This window comes from Lycium barbarum, chromosome 2, assembly GCF_019175385.1.
Source record: "Lycium barbarum isolate Lr01 chromosome 2, ASM1917538v2, whole genome shotgun sequence".
NCBI classification, from domain to species: Eukaryota; Viridiplantae; Streptophyta; class Magnoliopsida; order Solanales; family Solanaceae; genus Lycium; species Lycium barbarum.
Genome location: NC_083338.1, coordinates 150,080,718 through 150,100,840, shown reverse-complemented (window position 1 = coordinate 150,100,840; position 20,123 = coordinate 150,080,718). Strand labels below are relative to the sequence as shown.

The 20,123-nt window shown below is 34.9% G+C and overlaps 2 protein-coding genes and 1 non-coding gene across 3 annotated transcripts; 2 read left to right on the top strand and 1 right to left on the bottom strand.

Annotated features, from left to right (window-relative positions):
* The first annotated feature begins 3,904 nt into the window (after nucleotides 1-3,904).
* On the top strand, nucleotides 3,905-7,205 carry LOC132628085 (uncharacterized TPR repeat-containing protein At1g05150-like). The gene has a single exon (XM_060343789.1). The coding sequence runs from the start codon at nucleotides 4,532-4,534 to the stop codon at nucleotides 6,908-6,910; it is 2,379 nt and encodes a 792-aa protein (XP_060199772.1). The 5' UTR covers nucleotides 3,905-4,531; the 3' UTR covers nucleotides 6,911-7,205.
* A 1,788-nt stretch (nucleotides 7,206-8,993) lies between these two features.
* TRNAE-CUC (transfer RNA glutamic acid (anticodon CUC)) lies at nucleotides 8,994-9,066 on the top strand. Its single transcript has one exon. It is a non-coding gene; the product is annotated as a tRNA-Glu (tRNA).
* A 1,483-nt stretch (nucleotides 9,067-10,549) lies between these two features.
* LOC132628086 (uncharacterized) lies at nucleotides 10,550-16,105 on the bottom strand. Its single transcript, XM_060343790.1, has 5 exons — nucleotides 15,633-16,105; nucleotides 14,308-14,700; nucleotides 12,254-12,844; nucleotides 11,957-12,084; nucleotides 10,550-11,073 (listed from the first exon to the last, which is right to left on the bottom strand). Exons 1-5 carry the CDS (start codon nucleotides 16,038-16,040, stop codon nucleotides 11,070-11,072), a joined length of 1,524 nt encoding a protein of 507 aa, XP_060199773.1. The 5' UTR covers nucleotides 16,041-16,105; the 3' UTR covers nucleotides 10,550-11,069.
* Nucleotides 16,106-20,123: the final 4,018 nt, after the last annotated feature.

Below are 20,123 nucleotides of genomic sequence, written 5' to 3'. Positions count from 1 at the left end.
TATAAGCCTTGGTCAATAGAGTTATATGATATTTGTATTGGTGGGAGGTAGTAATACAACAATAACATATCCTATACCCTATAAAATTCATCGAGGTGTGTGTAAATTGATCCGACAACACCATTATTAAAAAACAAAAAGAGTACATAACTTTACCCCCATGGTCTACAAATTTCAAGCAAAATCTATGGCGATGTCTTTTTAACTTTTCCAGACGAAGATGGTAATATGTTTTTCTCACTTTCTCTTTCATTTTTTTACATCGTATTTTCCCCCTTTATTAGTCTCTACAAGGCTAAGGTCCAATTCTAATAAAATAAGACAACTTATACCATAGGGCTCTATCCCCTACATCATATTTGCATAAATGTTTAATTAATTCTATTGTTAACCTCCTAGTTAGGAATCAACTTAATTTCTTTTGCATAGGAAGAAACTGTATTAACTCGCAGAAACATTCAACTGATTGTATGAGTTACACTACACACCTTATACCAAAGAACAAAGTCCGGAGCCTAAAGGACACAAAAATACACAAAATAAACCAAAAGGGGCTGCCTTCCACTATATACCAAAAGGGGTATAACGTGGAGGGGCCAATGTTATACCCCAATTTTTTATTTTTTTTTGAATTGTCAGACCAAAAAAAAAAATAATGGTATAACGTGGACTGATCCACGTTATACAATATATATATATATATATATATATATATATATATATATATATATTGTAAATTGTGGGCTGTCCACCAATCTGAGATAATATTTATCGGAACCGGTACAAGTGAAGGAATTCCACGAGTGAGCTGCCTCACTAACCCCTTGAAGACTTGTCCTGTAAGCCTGAGAAACCTAAATGCTGCATCCTTATTTGTATTAATTGTTAAGAGTACTTTCGATTAAAATAATTGATTAAACTATATGGAATTCTTTTAATGTCCAGTTATAGGTGTGCACTAAAGCTACTGAACCGGGTAATAGAAATAGGAGAATGAACACTGGCATCCTTGTTCGCCATACTAGGCCCTCTGGCAACTGTAACATTCTTATAGATGTCGGCAAGTATGTTAGAACTTTTAGATCTTGATTGCTTGTGAATGCTTTTGTTGTTCAGTTAATTTTCCGGAGACTATATTATGAGATAACTCATAATCTTACTGATGTTGTTTAATTCGGAATGGGGACAGTATTTTGAACTGTTCAGTCAAGTTGGTCCATCCTGATTCAACTGTAATCTTATGTGGCATCATCTATTCATCTCAGCTAAACCTTAAAGTTTTCCAGAAAAAAATGATCGATTGTGGGAAAAACAAAAATCATTAGGTTCTAATTCTTATTGTCTAAGAGCACTTTCTCTTTGTGCAATCCAGGTTCTTCTACCATAGTGCTCTGAGATGGTTTCCTGCTTATGGGTAAGCCGTTTCTACTTGACTTCATAAGTTACTTTGTTTCGTTCTGAATTTATCTGGTATTGTGTGTTTTAAGTGGATAAAATAGTGTTACTAGTGTGAAGCAAGAAAAGAATATTTTTGCGCAGAAATGTTTAGGCTGCATGTTTCAACTTCCTCGATTTACAATATATATATATATATATATATACATTGTATAACGTGGATTGAGTGGCCAATTAAATTGTGCCAACTCAATTAAATTATATATATATTGTATAACGTGGATCCACGTTATACAACATATATATTGTAAAATGTGGATTAAGTGGTCAATTAAATTGTGCCGGCTCATTTAAATTGTGTCAACTCAATTAAATTGTGCCAACTCATTTTAATTGTAAATTCGTGGAGTTTTGACTGTTAAAAATTGGGGCTTTTGGGCTGGTTGGATGCGCAATGAGGTGGCGCCCCCTTTGGTGTTGGTTTTGCTCCGATAAATCCACCGGAGCTCCGTCGCCGTCGTCCAACACTACTTCGCCAGAATTGTCACCGACAAAAAGCTCCCAAATTTTTACGGGAGGTAGATCAAGACATGGGGAACAAACCCCAGTGGTTAAATCAGGACGAAACTGGACAGAAGGTGGACGAATTTGAAGGCGGCGCTGTGGCGACTTGGGCGAATTCGCCTGAGGAGGACCAAAAATTAAACACCACACCTAAGAAGGACCCCTTGTGAAATCTCTCGATGAAAAAGTCAATTAAAAGCCGAAATTAAATGTGTGATTGAACAATTTCGGGTAAGTAAGAGTGATTGTTTTCTTTCCTTTCGCCCTTATTTCCACCAAACTAATAATTTTAGAGCTTATTACGCCTGATTGATTCTTTTACTTTTGATTGATGATTTATATAGTACCTTGGGTTTCACATGTATAATTTGAAGTTTTATTTTCAGTTGGCTTATCTAAGTTACACTATGATAGGAGTTTTAAAATACCGACAAAGTGTTTTATGAAGAATGACTAAAAATTAGAATAGAAAATAGAAATAGGATGGTGGCAGTCAAGAAGTTTAGAAGAAAAAATATTTTCATAGTTAAGCCCTGTGTTTTGGATTTGATAGATTTATTTAATATACCCAGTCTTATCGAAATAACAAATGTGAGTGACCTTTAAATTTTCAATAATGAAGCTGAATTAATCAAATGAATTCCTAGTATCATGACTATATTTTTTGATATACCATTATTTGTTCTATTATATCCAATCTATGAACGAGGTAACAGTAAATCTAGTCATTATTATAAAAATAAAGAAAAAACAATTGCATATTTGACGTTAAAGGTATCGAAGTGACGCATTTCTTCACGAGCGTACAAAAGTACCATGAATATGAAAATGATGTTAAAAGTGCAATGAAATAAGTTGAAATTAATTATGATTCGTGAAGCATCTAACTAGAAAGAAGTAAAAAATACTAGTATGAGTTAATGTGTGCACCAAGACGGTAAAAAGTTACCTACATCAGGAGCGATTTTAGGTATTAAATTTGGGGCATGTGAATTCATAGTCTCTTTGTAAAATTAGGTATTTTATGTATATATTTTTTTTAAATTAATATGATACTATCTGTTGAAACTCATGCTATAAAAAGGTTAAATCGTGCACTTGATTGAAGATGAGTTATTTACCTAGATGACTAGGGATTAATTTCCATTAATACTCTCTCTGTCCCATTTTAAATGTCTTAGTTTGACCTGATACTAAGTTTAAGAAATAAAGAAAGATTTTTGAATCTTGTAATCTTTAATTAAAGATGTGTGTAGTACTTAAATCTTGTGGTTTTAAACTTGCCATGTCGAATGTTGGATTGAAAAACTTAGTAAATTTAGAAAAAGACACTCTTTTTAGTATAGATCAAAAAGAAAAGTAAGACACTTAAATTGGAACGGAGTAAGTATATATTTTTTTTAGTGATGAACCCATATTCCAGAAATCTTAAATTCGCATTTGCCTGCATAGAGTGTGACATAGGTCTTCACATGTATGATTACCATTAAATCATACTACTCCATTTGTTCACTTTTACTTGTCCAGTATTCTAAAAATAGATTTTCACTTTTACTTATCACTTTCAGCATATCAAGAAAAGACAATTTATTTTTTTCTGTTTTACCTATAATATTAAATACTCATTTCAAATCTAATAAAAATATGCATCAATTAATATAAATATATTAGTAAATTACGTACTTTATTTATTATTTCTTAAATAACGTGAAAAATCTAAAGTGAATAAGTAAAAATGAATTAACGGCGTACTAGTTATTAGTAACACACTTTTCAATCTAATTTATGACTTAGTATTGAATGTGGATAAACTTTTACCCAAAACACGAATGATGAATGACATTGACATGTGTATGATTAACTCACATGTTCTCATCTATCAATCGAAATGTAAAATCTCAAAATGCACTCTTTCCTTTTCTTCCTTTTTAACAAATTACCTTCTTTTCTAATCTTGACAGTTGGAACTTCTTCTAATTTTAGCCAAATTGAAGGAGAAAAAAAAAAGTCTAAGATCTTTGAAATTTTCCAGAGTCACTCTACCCCCCACCACTACTCCCAATCATCATCACAACCAAAAGAAGAAAGAAGAAAAAACAGGAAAAAATGTAAACACAAAAAACAGTTGTCTTCTTCTTCCCCTTCATCTATTCCCTAGATCCAATGCTACCAAAAAAAAAATCATCTTTCTCCAAAACCCATTTCTCTCTCTCTCTCATTTCCCTAATTTCATAAACTGAAACCCTAACCCTAAGAAAATCCCCCTGTTGTGCTCTCACTATAAAACCCTAATTTTTCCAATTCTCTACACCAAGTTTGAATCTTTATTGAGGTTTTCGACACCCAATTTCAAGAAACCTTACAATTTGTACTTAAATTATCTTTTTGAAGCCCTAATTTTACAGATTCTCTACCCCCAATTCACCAAGATTCCATTTTTGATTGAAGTTTTCAACACCCAAATTCTCTTCACCTTGGAATTTGTACACAAATTCTCTTTTTTGAAACCCTAATATACCCTCAATTCACCAAGATTCCATTTTGATTGAAGTTTTGTGGTCAATTTTGCAAAATGGCTACGAGGGGAAGCAGATCGGAAAAAGTAAAAAGAATTTTCCAGCAATTTGACCTTAACCGCGACGGCGGTCTTAACCGTGAAGAAATGGCAGCATTAGTGGTCGCTGTAAACCCTAGAGTCAAATTTAGCGACGAGCAAATCAACGCCATACTCGACGAGGTTTTCCGTACATACAGTGAATTTATCGATAGCGAAAAAGGGTTAACTTATGATGGTCTTTTACGTACCTATGATGACGGGGCAGGTGACGTGGACCGTGATTTCGACGCGCTAGGTCTCGAGTTAATGAAGCCTGAGGACAATGCTGGAACTTCCATTGCTGCTGACGTGGCGTCTTCGTCGTCTATTGTTGATGAGAGAGTAATGGAGCCACATAAGAAGCAGAGGACTGCAGCTTGGGCAGCTTCACCGAATCACGGGATTGTGTTTGATGACACGTGGAAGCTTGTTGATGATCTTGAGATATTGATCAAGAGGCTTAAGTCCAAGCAATCGAAAGATGGGAAGGTTAAGAATGATAATTCGGATGTGTATTCGGAAGGTTGGTCGAGAGAATTAGGGCCAAGTACTGAGCTTACGGATAAAAGGGTTGCTTGGGAGGAGACTGGACATGATTATGGTGTTTTTGTGAAGGAGTTGGGTGTGTTGAGGTCGAGGGCTGATGGGTCGAGGTCAAGGGAAGAAGCATTTGATGGTCATATGGCGATTGGTAGGGTTTTGTATGATCAACATTTGTTTAAGGAAGCATTGGTGAGTTTTAAGAGAGCTTGTGAGTTGCAGCCTGCTGATGTTAGGCCACATTTTAGGGCTGGCAATTGTTTATATGTGCTCGCAAGACATAGTGAGTCGAAAGAGGAGTTTTTGCTGGCGTTGGAGGCGGCTGAAGCTGGCGGGAGTCAGTGGGCTTATTTGCTTCCCCAAATTCATGTGAATTTGGGAATTGCTCAAGAAGGTGAAGGTATGGTTATTAGTGCTTGTGAACATTATAGAGAAGCTGCTATTTTGTGTCCAACTCATTTTAGAGCTTTGAAATTATTGGGTAGTGCACTTTTTGGTGTGGGTGAGTATAAGGCAGCTGTTAAGGCATTAGAAGAAGCTATTTATATGAAGAGTGATTATGCTGATGCACATTGTGACCTTGCTTCTGCATTGCACGCGATGGGTGATGATGATAATGCAATTAAGGAGTTTCAGAGAGCTATTGACTTGAAACCTGGTCATGTTGATGCTTTGTATAACTTAGGTGGACTTTACATGGATATGGGTAGGTACCAACGTGCTTCGGAGATGTACACCAGGGTACTAAGTGTTTGGCCGAATCATTGGAGAGCACAGCTCAATAAAGCTGTGGCTTTATTGGGTGCTGGGGAAACTGAGGAAGCTAAGAAAGCCTTGAAAGAAGCTCTGAAGATGACGAACAGAGTGGAATTGCATGATGCAGTAGCACATTTGAAACAGCTTCAGAAAAAGAAGTTGAAGGGGAATGGAAATGGCAACGGGGAGGAGGCGTTTATCATTGTTGAACCTTCAAAGTTCAAGACTGTGGGTGAGAAAACCACATTGAGAGCGGATTTATCTACTGCTCTTGATATTAGAAGTTTTCAGAGGATTACTCGTCTTAATCGTTGTGATGTTGATCAGATAAAGAAGGAAATAAATGAAACTGATGTACCAATGTCTTATTCTGGTGGTGTACCTGAAAAGTCAATACGCAAGGCGTCACTGGAGGAGATTCTTCGCAGATTGCTTAAATTCTTGAAAGCAGAGACCTTTATAGGAGCTGTTAAAGCCATTAACCAGAAAGTTCTCTCGGTTTTAGACGAGTCAGAATCGGGTCGGCTTGATCTGGGCATGTTTTTCGCCGTTCTTGCTCCTGTCTGTGGAGGATCACCAGACAAAAGAAAACGCATTGCATATGAGGCGCTTTCGTGGCGTCCTGTGAATGAGGGTAGCAACCAGATTAGAAAAACTGATGCTCAGAGGTACATCAAACTGCTTAGAGCTATTTATATTCCTTTTCATGGAGCAAGTGAAATGCTGGAACTTCATGGGGAGATGGACACGTCATTGGTGTCTTTAGCAGAATTCACTGCTATGTTTGATGATCCTGATTGGGGTTTTGGTATAATGTCCACTTTGCTGAAGCTTGAATTTGGGGATAGGAATCGTCACGGTAGCCATGTTTGTGCAACTTGTCGTTACCCAATCATTGGGTCTCGCTTTAAGGAGATGAAATCACATTTTAGTTTGTGCAGTCTGTGTTACAGTGAAGGAAAAGTTCCTCCAACCAGCAAGCTAGAAGAGTACAGATTTAAAGAATATGCTAGTGAAGCCGAGGCAGTGAAAGATAAGTGCATTTGGTTTGGAAAATGAGTGTATGTTTTCTGATGTTCAGGGTGTGAATTATATCTAGCTTATGAAACATGTTCCTCTTGTACAATAATCCTTTCAAGTTGTGACCATCAATTCTTTGTTTAAAAGGCAGTATTGTAGGGATTTGTAGTTCTTTGTGGGTGCCTTCATAATTATGACTCCTTTAAGGGATTGTATCTCCTGCAAGTTCATCAGTGTAAAGTTCTATGTTTTCTCCCTTAATTTTTCACTTTGTAGTATTGGATGTGGCTGTGGATGGAGTTCATTGCATTTATCCAACTATTGATTCCACTTATTAGCACAAGAGTTATCTGTTCATATATTTCTTTAGTGTCTGTATCTAAGTCTAAATTAAGCTAAAGGCACTTGCACTAAATTTACAAAGCATGTCTTTGCTTCAGAGTAGTTTATGATATCAAGAATAGTGCTATGTTCACATCTCATTCGGAGGACAGAGGTGATATAAAAAAAGACTCATAGTGAGTCATCTATTCTCAAAACTGGGTTGGGAATCGATAAGAAATCAAATGGGCATTCAAGCTTGAACTAAATTAATTTAGGATAAAAGCTATTCCGAGAATAATTCGCATTTTTGCGTGGAAGCTTTTTTTGACTTTGTATGTCAGTTAAAGGAATAAATTCAGATGAATGGACAATGGGTATATAATATTAGCAAGCAAATGCCAGGTTGTTCAGTATAAGATTAACAAGCAAATGCTTGATAAACAGTAGTACTTCCTAATCTAAAATAGTTTTCAACTTCCTTTGTTACTCTGCTAGAAGCTTTCCTTGTGTCAATGAGAATCAACGACCAATATAACATATATACATAAGAGAAAAAAAATCACTTGTACAAACTGTAATTTTTTTCAAAGGTGATTCAATTAATCAATCTTTGGTCAATGTGTTCTGCCACTGCTGACAAGTGTATATAGCAAGCCATCATGTAAATAGTTAAAAAGGGAATGTTGGTGAAGTGTTTAGCCGGTCTGGACTGCACAAATCATGTGAAAAAAGAGAATCTTGGAATTAAAGAATTGGTGTCTCTGAAGCAACAATAATTAATCAATCAGACAATGATGAAGCAGATGCACAAATGGCAAATTGTATTGACCCAATCACTAGGCACATTGTTTATTAGATTAGAGTATAAAAGCAAATGGTTTATTTACATGTCTTTATTCATTTATTATTCCTTTGATTATCTCGTGATACCGTAGCTGGAAAATCCAATTGGTATCAAGATAAAACTTTACCCCATGCCATATTTACATCAAACAATGAATGCAAACATTTAGTTTTTTATACATGAATTTATCACTTAACTATGATATATATTTTCACTTTAATTTTTGCTGGTCAAAACCAAACTACTTGATTTGTATAAACACTGGATGCGATAGTGGAAACCAAGACTATTTTTCTACGTAATTAAAAAGAAAACGGCTAGAAAAGGACATGCAAAGGCAATGGTTACTATTTACATTAATGATTACTTGATTAGTGTGGCTAGCGAAAGTGTATTTGACTTTTAATTGGCTGGAACATCTATGTTTATACGTTAAAATGAGCTTTCCTGCCATTTAAAGTAGTTCTAGTATATTATAGTGGAATAATTACAAATAATATAGGCATAATAATAAGTATATAACTCGCGAGGGGCCTCATTCTCATTATGAATCATCATAGTTCATGATCTTCTTTGTCATTTGCCTTTACTTTAAGGCTAACAACCAAAAGGTATTAAATAGGGAAAATGTATAAATTTGCTACTTTATTATTTAAAATTGTTTAATTTCGGCCTCTTATAATTTTGATCCATTCATATCCTTGACGTTAATAAATGTCTTGTTTTGGTCTTGTCATTAATGGAGCTCTGCGAAATGGCTGGACTCCACGTATCCAAATTCTTCGAGAAAAAAAATCCAACTTTCCCCCTTCAACTTTTGTTAGTTTAGAAAATTATTCTTAGGTTAGATCTTTGTTAGAAAAAACAAGACTTTTTCATAATAATGAGAAAAATATTACTCGAAAGTTTAACATAGAAGTTAGATGATAAAATGTGGCCCTTTCAAAACACAACTCCGTTGTAGTCTAGTTGGTTAGGATACTCGGCTCTCACCCGAGAGACCCGGGTTCAAGTCCCGGCAACGGAATAACTGTAATATAGATGAACAATTCATCTTTTAAGCTAAATGTATATTTGTCTGTTTAAAGATTTCTCTAACTTTCTCCTCACCTACTCTCAAACTAGTAAGTAATATATCGGAAGTCACTTAGATGAACTAGTTTTGGACCAGAAATTTGCGATGGTGAATTTTCCTCGTCTCTAATCAATATAGATGCTTCACTAGTAAATGATAATTATGCAATTTGTGCTTCTGAAATGTGAAAAAGAGGTTTTCAATAAATATAAGTGGTCATGAAGTTAATGTGTTTTTGCCAGTGAAAGCGTAAGGAGACGCGAGAATGAGGATCCTACATGATGAACTTCGCATAAAGGAGTTTATAATTTCCTATGAAGATTTCAAGTTATACAACATAATTGGGTTCACAATCTAATATATCTAAGTATTAAGTAATTTCTAAATATATATATATCGGGTTTGGGGGAAAAATTCCTAAATTCATGTGAACCTGTAACTTCAAAGCTAGGTCTGTCTCTGTGGTATCACCAAGTCTTTCACGCGTTTAAAAGGTTTTTTTTTTTTTTTTAATTTGAAAAAAAAAAACTATTTCCATTAATTAGATGATAGTATGTAGTAGTCTAGTAGACAAACGAGAACACTAGCATTAGAAAGAAGTTGGATCTGTGACGACATGAGCTGTTTCCCAAAATTGAGCATGCAAGAACCATGATTATGTCATCCCCCATGCATGAAACAAAAATACTTGTATACAAGTTCAGCTTAAACATCAAAACAGCGTCGCATTTTTTTCCTTAAAATCCTCTTATTTTCCGTTGAAAAGAAAAAGAAACCTCTTATTTCTATAAATTGACAAAACTCATACAAAAATTTTGCAAATATAAACACATATAATCAAAACAAGGCGCAGTTTAAGCATCTATACATCAGTTCCTCATGTTAATATTTACTGTTAGGTCACTCATGCACATTATGTGCATGTTGGTCGTTATAGCGCTGTCCCTGGCTGCAAAATCACCATTGTCGCCATCAACTTCACCAGCATCGGTGATATTTCAACTCCAGGAAGAACAACTAAACAAGTTGAAAGTTGAATCTCAATTTCGTACAGAACAAGAGTTTCAAGATTATGGCTTCTGGGATCCTGCACCATATTTCAGCGGAGGTGACCCAGCTCCCATTCCTCATGAGAAAGGCCACAATCCAAAGGAGCCAAGAGCAAAGTGATCTGAAAGCAGTTATTAATCTCCAATTCATACAAGTAGTCAGTAACAGCAATCATTGTTTAGGTACACTTACATTTATGCCACCTTACTGGGGTTATAAAGCATAGTACAAGATATGAGGCCATGATGTAACTAAGAGTGTTGTAATCTGCTTGATTCAGATTCCGGGCTATGTAATGATACCAAATAAATGCATACAAGTTTATGTTCACAATAGCTCATGTACAAATTATCCCTTGTAACCGAAAAACATTCAACAAAAGCCATAAATGAAATGATCCCATATACAGGTTTTACTTGTGAGCAGATACTTCAAATTTTTATAATGAATAAACATATTGCAAATATAGCTGAGCACTAGAAGAACAGAGGAATTCCAAGGATCCAATTCCAATCCACAATGATAAACTTCAGAGGAATGAAACTCATTCAAAATTAAATGCAGGACATTTTGCGAACTGTTAAAAAAGCTAATGAGAATGTTAAAACTCCAATAACATCATAAACTGTAAGCAAGCTATATAGCATGTCAACACTCTGCATTCCACCAATTAATTAAACAAAAATGCATCAAGCTGCAACTCTGCTTGACCACGCACATCCGTTTACGAAGCTGAGAACTGTCTTGAGGAACTATCATGTATTATATACCATCTAAGAGGAGAAAAGCTTTCGAACATCGTCTTTTTAATTGAAGAGGACGTGTCAATCAAGAGGTCCCACTTCGGGCGCACAAAAGAGGATCGACAATTGCTCGACTTTAAAGTACACATAACCAAAACGATGTCACCTGTGAGAGAATAACAGACCAAAGATTCTATCAGTTTTTTACTCCATTGTTATATTTGAAACACGATTAAATATTTCCCAAGTAAATTGCCATCATGAAATTTTAAATTTTGAGGCCAACTAACAGTTACATCTAGTACCTCCTTGTTTAATTATTACTTTGAGGGTAGAGGGCAAGAAAGTCATTATTGCAACATAACAAAATTGATGATTGTCACTGAGAATTGGATTGCTAGATGAAATCTTTTTTAAATGTTGACATCTAGCTAGCTGTCAAGTTATCTCAAAAGTGCCTAAGGTTAATGTCTGGTTTTCATGGTTCTTAACATAGAGCATTTGAAACTTCATGGTCTTTTTGTTTGTCGACAGAGGAACTGCAATGCTGTAGTGAATTAAAGTTTCACTAGCTTAGACCCAGTAAACAGGGAAGGCCGGAGCATTTGGAATTCTTGAACTAGGCTGAGGAGCATCTTTTTGCAACTGGGGTAAAGACAATGAGCTTCACACCAAAGTCCAAACGAAATTTCAAAAATATAAGCCCTGATACGAGAAGGGGTTGTGAACACCTCAGGGACAGCAATTTTGTTGTCAGAAGGATATAATTTCAGCAAGGATGATGTAGAAGAAAATGATTAGAAAGACGTTAGAACTTAATGGGAGAAAGAAGGAAGAGTTGTCTAAGAATTGGATATCGGACTCTACTAATTGCACCCTAAGTCCAACCAAAACTCACCCAAGGTCCTAGTAATCTACTGATTCTTTTCCATCATTGATATACAAAACTACGGAGGCACATAAATTCTCCTTGAATTCTGACTTACAAAAGTGTATAGGCATGTGTGCGTTGCCAGAACTTGAAACACAAATTCTGAAGGGATACTCACATGAGATGTATGGCAGATGGTCCAGTAAAAGCAGCAACCTTCTGAGCACGATGTGCTTCACACTTATATAGCACCTTTGTCTCTTTTTTCATACGACGTGCCTCACGCCGTTCTTCCTTCACAGCAGCCTGCAAAGGTAGAACCTCAACGTTAGAACAGTATATCATACGTGTTATGCACAAAAGAGGAAAAAATAAATCCAAAAGTAGCAAGAAAAGTGAAGAACGAGCTCAGCAGAGAGATATATGTTGAGCAATGAGATTCCACAATAATTAACATTGATATATAAACATAAACCTTTCTTTCTTTCTTTTCCTCCTTTGACTCTTGACCATGTTGCTTTCTTTTGAGTTGCTCTGTGTTTGAGTTCTCCTTTTCCTCCTTTTCTGAACCTTGCTTTTTCTTATCCTCCTTTTTCAAAGCATGCTTTCCCTTGCTAGGCAAATAGTCGACAGGAAGCTTCTCTTTTCCCTTTAGGGATATTATAGGCGAAGCTTCAGAAATAGCAGGGAGCAGCTTTTTTCTCCTGCCTTCAGGAGCTACAATTTTTCCAGGGTGGTTATCAAGATTTGAATACGTTGACACTATAGTTTCACAATCCCATACTTCTGAGTCACTGCTGCTTTCCTCAAAAAGAGCCACCTCTTCCCCTTGAATTTCATTTTCATACTTCTCAGCATATTCTTTGCACCGGTTTATGACATCAGCTTCAGGTTCAAGCAATTCTCCATTATCTGGTCCATTATTAACAAGTCCCAAGCCATCAACGGCACGCTCCTTAAATGCATGATTAAGCTTTTCAGCAAGGGATTCGGGACACTCATTTTCCTCCATCATATCAACATCATATTCATCTTCGGTTTCAGAGCCATACTCTTCAAGTTCAAGCTGAAAATAAAGGATGCAAGACAGTGACAAGACAACTATCAATCAAAAATATCAGAAAAGAAGCACAAAAATTATCTTAAAATAGGCAGACATTATCATGAAGAAACAATGAACGTCAAAATATCTCTAGTGAATAAAAAAATACAAGACTTAGGGACTCTCAAGACTTGAATTAAATTTACAAGGAGAGCTACTTTTTTTTGTTTGTTTTTTGAAACTGGTACTATTTACAAGGACAGCTACTTCAAGCAGACTTTCTTATTCTTCTACCTAAAGGCAAATGCCATAAAACTTAACGAATATTACTACAAAAATAGAAAATTACCAAACTACTAAACATATTATAAGCTTAACCAAATACCCTAAAACCAAGAAGCAACTAAGAACTGAATATAAAAAATAAACCTAAACTTATAAATTAACACATGCTTATGGCTTCAATGATGTAAAAAAGAAATATTTTCCTCATTCAGCCCATAACGATTTATAATTTTTTTCTAGCCCGATGATCAGACACACCGTGGTATGAAACCAGTCATCAGAACAAAAATGGTCAAGGAACGAGTCTAACAGCTTGCAGAAAAACAACAGTGCAAGCAAACATAAACTGCATGAAAATCCCAATAGTCTTTCAAATAGTAATAGTTTAAACCTTACCAGGACGCATTAATTAGAAGTCATTTTGAGGGAAAAAGATATCAGTGGAAATACTTAATACTTATAAACACAAAGGCTAATATAAACTCAATCTTAGCTAGCCTTTACCTTATCAAAAAGAAATTATTTTAACTCATTTGTACATGTATCTGAAGTTGGTATCAGGTGACGCTGATAAAGGATAACACTAATATTTCTACAAGCAATTACCACTATAAGACAGAAAAGGTGGCTTAGATTCCCTCTATTAACAAGCAACAAGATCAATGCAGAAAAAGAACTTTGAAAAGAAATTGGAAATATGATTTTAAGGCAGATATTGCAAATTTACAGGTCAAAGAATTGGGGTTCAGAGCTTGAGAACCCAACAGAGGCAATTCTAGGCAATCTTTTTCCTTTTCGTGGTGCCGAGTCACTTGCGCACACCTCCACTATTCTACAACGCCCTGCAGCATCCCACCATGACTGGGTAAATTCTTCCCACCTACCTAAGACATGGTGGGAAGAGCTTCTCAATACTTGTGCTAGTGCGAGGTAGAAAGTAACCCAATGAATTAATTGAGGTGCGCAACAGGTGGACCAGAACCGCATTATCAGAAAAACGGCAACTTATACCAATTCATTTAACACGGACGGAGGTCCTTGTATAACATACTTATGGTCTCTTTAGCTAGTTTTATTTTTTTTTTGCAGTAATTTCTCTCTTGTCAGTTCTGATCAGGCTAGTAAGAAAAACCTCACGTGAAGATAATTTTAGATTTGTACGGAAAAAAAAAAAGGAAAATATAGGAGAACAAACCGCTTACCAGATCAAACTGTTCATCCAGAGGGCGGCGTGCTCGTGGTTGCTCTTCAAAAGTTGCAAATTTAGCCTCATTTCTCTGCACATTCCCAGCCGTATCATAGGTTTCCACTTTGTCAGAGTCCACTTTCTCTGGCAAGCTTACATTCTTGTCAAGTTCCACATTAACTGCCCCATCATGCAGGTTTGCCTTAATCACAAAATCTTCTTCTAACTCTAAATCCTCCACATCAGACCCAAAATGTGACAAATCACTGTCATCTAGCAAAGCAGCTACTTCAGGATCCACTGCCTTCTGAACTCTTACCCCTACCGTCTTGGCTGCCACATTGTATACATACTTCTCATTGGAATCATCATTCACTTTCGCAACCTCCACTTTTGAAGCATCATATGCCTACCAAAACCATAAAAATTCTTTAACTGGAAAAGAAAAGCCACAGAGCTACAGTCTGTAAAAATCATTAATCAAATCTTTGTTTTCCCTTTTTTTCAATAAGTCTACTGATAAGAACGTATACTACACCGGATCCAAGCCAAAAGGCTGAGCTAAGGTAATTCTTATGATGAGTATATTATTCACTGAACCTCAAATTAGACCAGAATGGATACTTATAAAGGTTTTATAAAGCCAAACGCCAACAAAATGGGGATTAAGGCGTAGTTGATTGTATAATTACACTAATTCAACCAAAGCTGACATCTTAATACTAATTACATAACACAAACAATACTACTACAACGACTACGCCTCAATCTCAATCAAGTCAAGGTTGGCTATATTAATCCTCACTAGCCATGTTTTTCCATTTAAACTCATCTATAATACAAATAATACTATTCTATATAACACAGAATAACACCAATTCGACCAAAGCCAACATTTTTAGGCAGAAAAGATAAAAACAAAGCTTTAACAACTCTCAAACAAGTTGGGGTCGGCTATATTAATCCTCACTAGCCATGTTAGTCCATATAAACTCATCTATAACACAAATACTACTGACTGGATATAATTATATAACACAGAATAACACCAACTCAACCAAAGCCAACATTTTTAGTTACAAAAAGTAAAGCAAAACTTTAACAACAAAAACCAAAACCCAAATATTAACTCCCAAGCAAGTGCTAACATAGTACAGCTGAACATTAATTCATAGAATTAACAAACCTTAACATCACCAGGAACCTTAGTTCACCTATAATACAAATAATACTAATCCACAGATTAAGAATAATCCCACCAAAGTTAACATTTTTAGGTAACAGCAAAACCCAAATATTAACTCCCAAGCAAGTATTAACATAGTTCAACAATTAACTGACCTTAACATCATGAGGAAGTTCATTAAGCTTAGCTTTAGGATTTTCATAATAAGCAGAACCACCACCAGTATTCTTAATCTCCCTTAAATGCTCTAAATAATTATACCCATCATCTGGAAAACCTAATTCCAATATCTCCTTTCTAACATCCTCTGGTATTTGATTTCCATTACCCGAATCAAACCCGGCCCAGCCCTCTTCCGGAGCATCCGCGAATATCGAATTCGGGTCGTCATCCGGGTCGGGTTCATCAAAGCCGGCGATTGAGTAGTTGGTATTGTTGTCAACTCTGACGAATACCCTGTCGGTTCCGGTTGACCCGGATTCGTAAGCCGGATCCGAAGAATCACGGGCGAATAATTGGTATGTAGCTGCTTTCTTCTTGTCAATGAACTTCTTTTTCCCCATTTTTTTTTTTTTTTGATAATGAAAAAAGCAATCTCTCGCCCACAACAGATAGTATTGTAGAGAAGCTCTTGTAAATGCTAAAACCCTAAACCACAGAGTCGAATCACACGTGAGTATCACGTGACATAAATTTGTCGAAATATTATAAAATCAACTTTAAAAGAGCTTATGTCCCTAAATTCAAAATTATCGATTATTTGGTCCCTAAAGTATTGTTAAATTCCATGTTTATTTGACTAAGTGTATTTAATCTTCAATTACATCAAGTGTACGATTTTGGTCCCTTTATTGACCGATGGCTAAACCCTAAAATAAGTTAATTTCAACAAGGCCAAAAGGTATCCTCCACATAGTCTCCACTGGGGATGTACATGAACCGGGTTGGTTCGGATTTTTTAAACATCAAACCAAACCAATTGCGTAGGGTTTTTAAATTTATACACCAAACCAAACCAATTGCGTCGGGTTTTCCAACCTCGGGTTTTCTCGGGTTATTCGGGTTTTTTTCCGGAATAGTCTTGGTACGAAATATATAACTTTTACTTCAAATATGTCTTTAGTCCTAGTAAGACACAACTATATAATTAAGGTGTTTCATAAGAAAATAACACAAAATGTGAGAAGAGTGATGACATTGTATTAAAATATTCAACAAAAGTTAATAAAATCGGTTAAAATAAATATAGCTAATTAATAAGCCATAAAGAAATGGTCATAATATAAAAACACTAAGTCATGCTAAAATAAGTACGGCTAATAAGTATTAATTACATGATAAGAAAAAAAACTTAAGTTATGTATTTTCACTCTCTAAACCAATTATGCAAAACAAAGAATAGCTATCCAACATTATTGTCATTCCTAGTGGTAAATTGAATTTCTTTTATTAGTATTGGTGTTGAGTTGGTTTTGGTTTGGACTTTATATGAGTTACTAATATATCCATAGGATATAAAACTTATTGACATTCAAAATTCTAAGTTTAATCTTAAACAATATGATAATAGATAAAAAAAAAAATTATCGGTTTACTTTATACACCCCTAGTCTCGACAATATGGGGACTCTCTCTCATTTCCCACATATTTACAGTTATGTTTCCTCTATTATTCATGACCAAAATGATACTCCAAAGATAAAAAAAAAATAAAAAAAAAATAGATAGTAAGTCTTTAAATTAAACATTTGCAAGTCATAATGAGATAAAACAATAATAAATTTCATATAGAATGCTTTTAACAAACAATTAACCAAGTAATAAGGATACACATATTTGTGATCACTGTGGTACTCCAAGATCAAGACTTCTAAAATTGTAAGTCTAAAAATTAAACATTAGTTAATGGGTGAAAACAATAATAAATTTCATATTAGATACTTATTAACAAACAATTAACCAATACACATACCGGAATAGGATGCATCCAATAAAGGTGTATAGGTTTGGAAACCAAACTGCAGCTTGTTGTGGTCATGTTCAGGGGGCGACTAAAGGGAGAGGCAAGTGAAGCCTTCGCTTTAGGCTCCGAACAATTTGAGGCCCCAATTTTTTAAAATTAATTATCAAATTTTTAATTTAATTTTCGCTTAAATAATATTGTAGTCTATAGAAAAATAAAAAAGGTAAAAAATTCTTGGAAAAAAAACTGTCAACTTTTATGTAGAAAGAATTTTGAATTAAACTACTCACATATTCATGTTAGTAAATAAAATTTTATACAATAACATTCAATGGATTATATTGCAAACACATGGTTAACATCCTATTAACTTGAATTAATCAGTAATAATATAAATAATAGCAATAATATTATTATGTGAAATTAAAGACTCTATGTTGTTGAAAGATACTACACTATTAACACCAAGTACGAAAAAAAATGCCTCTTATTAAAGATTGGCTTTAAGACACTAACACCACCAATGACCATAATATTCATTGAATTCACAATCTTTTACATGTTTCCAACCACTCTAGTTGTCCAAGTCACGAAAGCAAGGACTAAAGGTATGACAGAGAAGTCCCTCTCGACAAAGTTCTTCCAATCTAAACTACCAGAGTCAGAATTCTTTCATTTTTTCTCACCAGTTAGGTACCGGTGCACGCTAATCACTACATTACATACGACATCCTCCTCCTGACCAAGAGGATCAGTAAATTGAAGTCCTAACAGATTTTTCACCAAAATTCATACCAACAAGTACATTAATCGCTTCTTTGTACATAACAACATGTCCTTTATAGAATCCACAATACCCCATTGAGTACCATCAAGCGAATGAGGCACATTCAAATTAGGGTTGGATCGAGATTGAGAAACACGTCAGTTTTAGCATTTACCTTAGTTTTAGCATTTTCCTTCTCCTTCTGATTTCTATCTTTCTTCCCCAATTAGCGTCGGTTTCTATAACTAAAAATTTAGGGCTAATTGTGAAATGGCTAGCTAAACTACATCTCCAATGTCAATGGCGTTAGAAATGTGGAAAGGAAGTGTAATCGGAGAGATACTGCTTATTTGAGAGGGAAAGATGAAAATGGTGACTGCTTAACTTGACAAGGAAGATAACTCTCATTTCGGATTTCTTCGCACTTTGCGGTTTGCACCCTAGTGTATACTTGCTCCCTAAGGTAAAGTACATATCTTTAAATTTTTACCTAAATAATAGAACTATCGTCTTTACGACATCTAAACCTCACAACTGTCTCACCTAAACGAAAATCTACTTGCACCAGCTGAATAACAATACCCTAATGGCATACATGCCTATATAAATACCTTCTGCGCTGCATTGGAACTACATTCGTATACTTTTTGTAAATGTCTTAAAACATATATCACCTAAAGCCAATGTAGAAGGGATTTGATAATGAAAAAAAGCAATTTCCAGTACAGATAATATTATGGAACTCGATTATGGCTGTAGTTTATAGTGAAGAAGCTTTTGTAATGCTAAAACCATAAAAACCACATAGTCGCATGACACGTGACTATCATGTGACATTTTATAACAATAAAAATTAAACTTATCCCATGCTATATCCTATGTTTAGAGAAAATGGTTAAAATGGTCTTTGATGTATTAGGATTGGTTTATTTTCGTCCTTAATACATGTTCTTGACCGAAATAGTCTATCTATGTAAAAAAGCGATAAATTTGGACTACTTTCATAACCATTACCTCCTAACTAAGACAAGCTTTTCTTTGCAAAATTAAGTTAAGACAAAACGAAGAGAAAAAATATGGCATATAGTATAGTGGTTGATTGTTAAAATATTAATCGTCGCATTTTGATCAAACTTTTCTCCAATTGCTGTGTTTAGTGTATTCAATTGGAAGGTCGATAGTTTAATATAGTAGTATAACAATCAAACTTTAGTACTAGCTAGATTTATTGCTTCATGTATAACATTTGTATTTCTTTTTGTTGTTTCTGCCCCTTGCATGTCCGATATTGGGTATTCGTATTGGTACCCGACTAATTCCTATTCACGCCGCCTAAGACTCATTTAAGGGAAAACGCTTCCTAACAGGATTATACCCATACCTAGGGCTCAAACCTGAGATCTCTGATTAACGGTGAAGGAATCTTATTCATCCCACTACAACTCTTGTTAATTAAACCGTTTCTGTTTAGTTGTTCAATGTGTTAAAAAAAAAAAAAAAAAAAAAGACACAGAGTCACTACATACTCAAATTGCCTCATAGCATATGACTAGCAAACTATGCCCGTGCAATGCACGAGGTCCAACATGATTAATTTGGTTACTCACTTTAGTTAGTCTTTATGATTTGTGTATTTTGCAAATGATTTTGCGATTCTCCTTAGTGAGTCTCTATATTTTTTTCCTTTCCTCTTATTTTTCCCCTTAATTTCTCAATTGTTGGTAAAATTTATCTTATTTTGGTTATAGTCGCCTCTTTTTATATTTAGTAAGTTGACAATTCAAATATCCTACATGTCAAATTTATAATCACAAGATTCAAAGGATATTTTATTATATTATACACATTTTTAATTTAAAACCACAAGATTCAAAAGTCTATCTTTATTTCTTAAACTCCGTGTCTAGTCAAATGTAG

Coding starts and splice junctions, on each gene's coding strand:
- LOC132628085 (XM_060343789.1), top strand. CDS start 4,532: ATGGCTACGAGGGGAAGCAGATCGGAAAAAGTAAAAAGAATTTTCCAG.
- LOC132628086 (XM_060343790.1), bottom strand. CDS start 16,040: ATGGGGAAAAAGAAGTTCATTGACAAGAAGAAAGCAGCTACATACCAA. Junction 12,845..14,307: donor TGGATGAACAGTTTGATCTG/GTAAGCGGTTTG, acceptor CTTTATTTTCAG/CTTGAACTTGAAGAGTATGG. Junction 12,085..12,253: donor AGGAAAAGAAAGAAAGAAAG/GTTTATGTTTAT, acceptor CTACCTTTGCAG/GCTGCTGTGAAGGAAGAACG.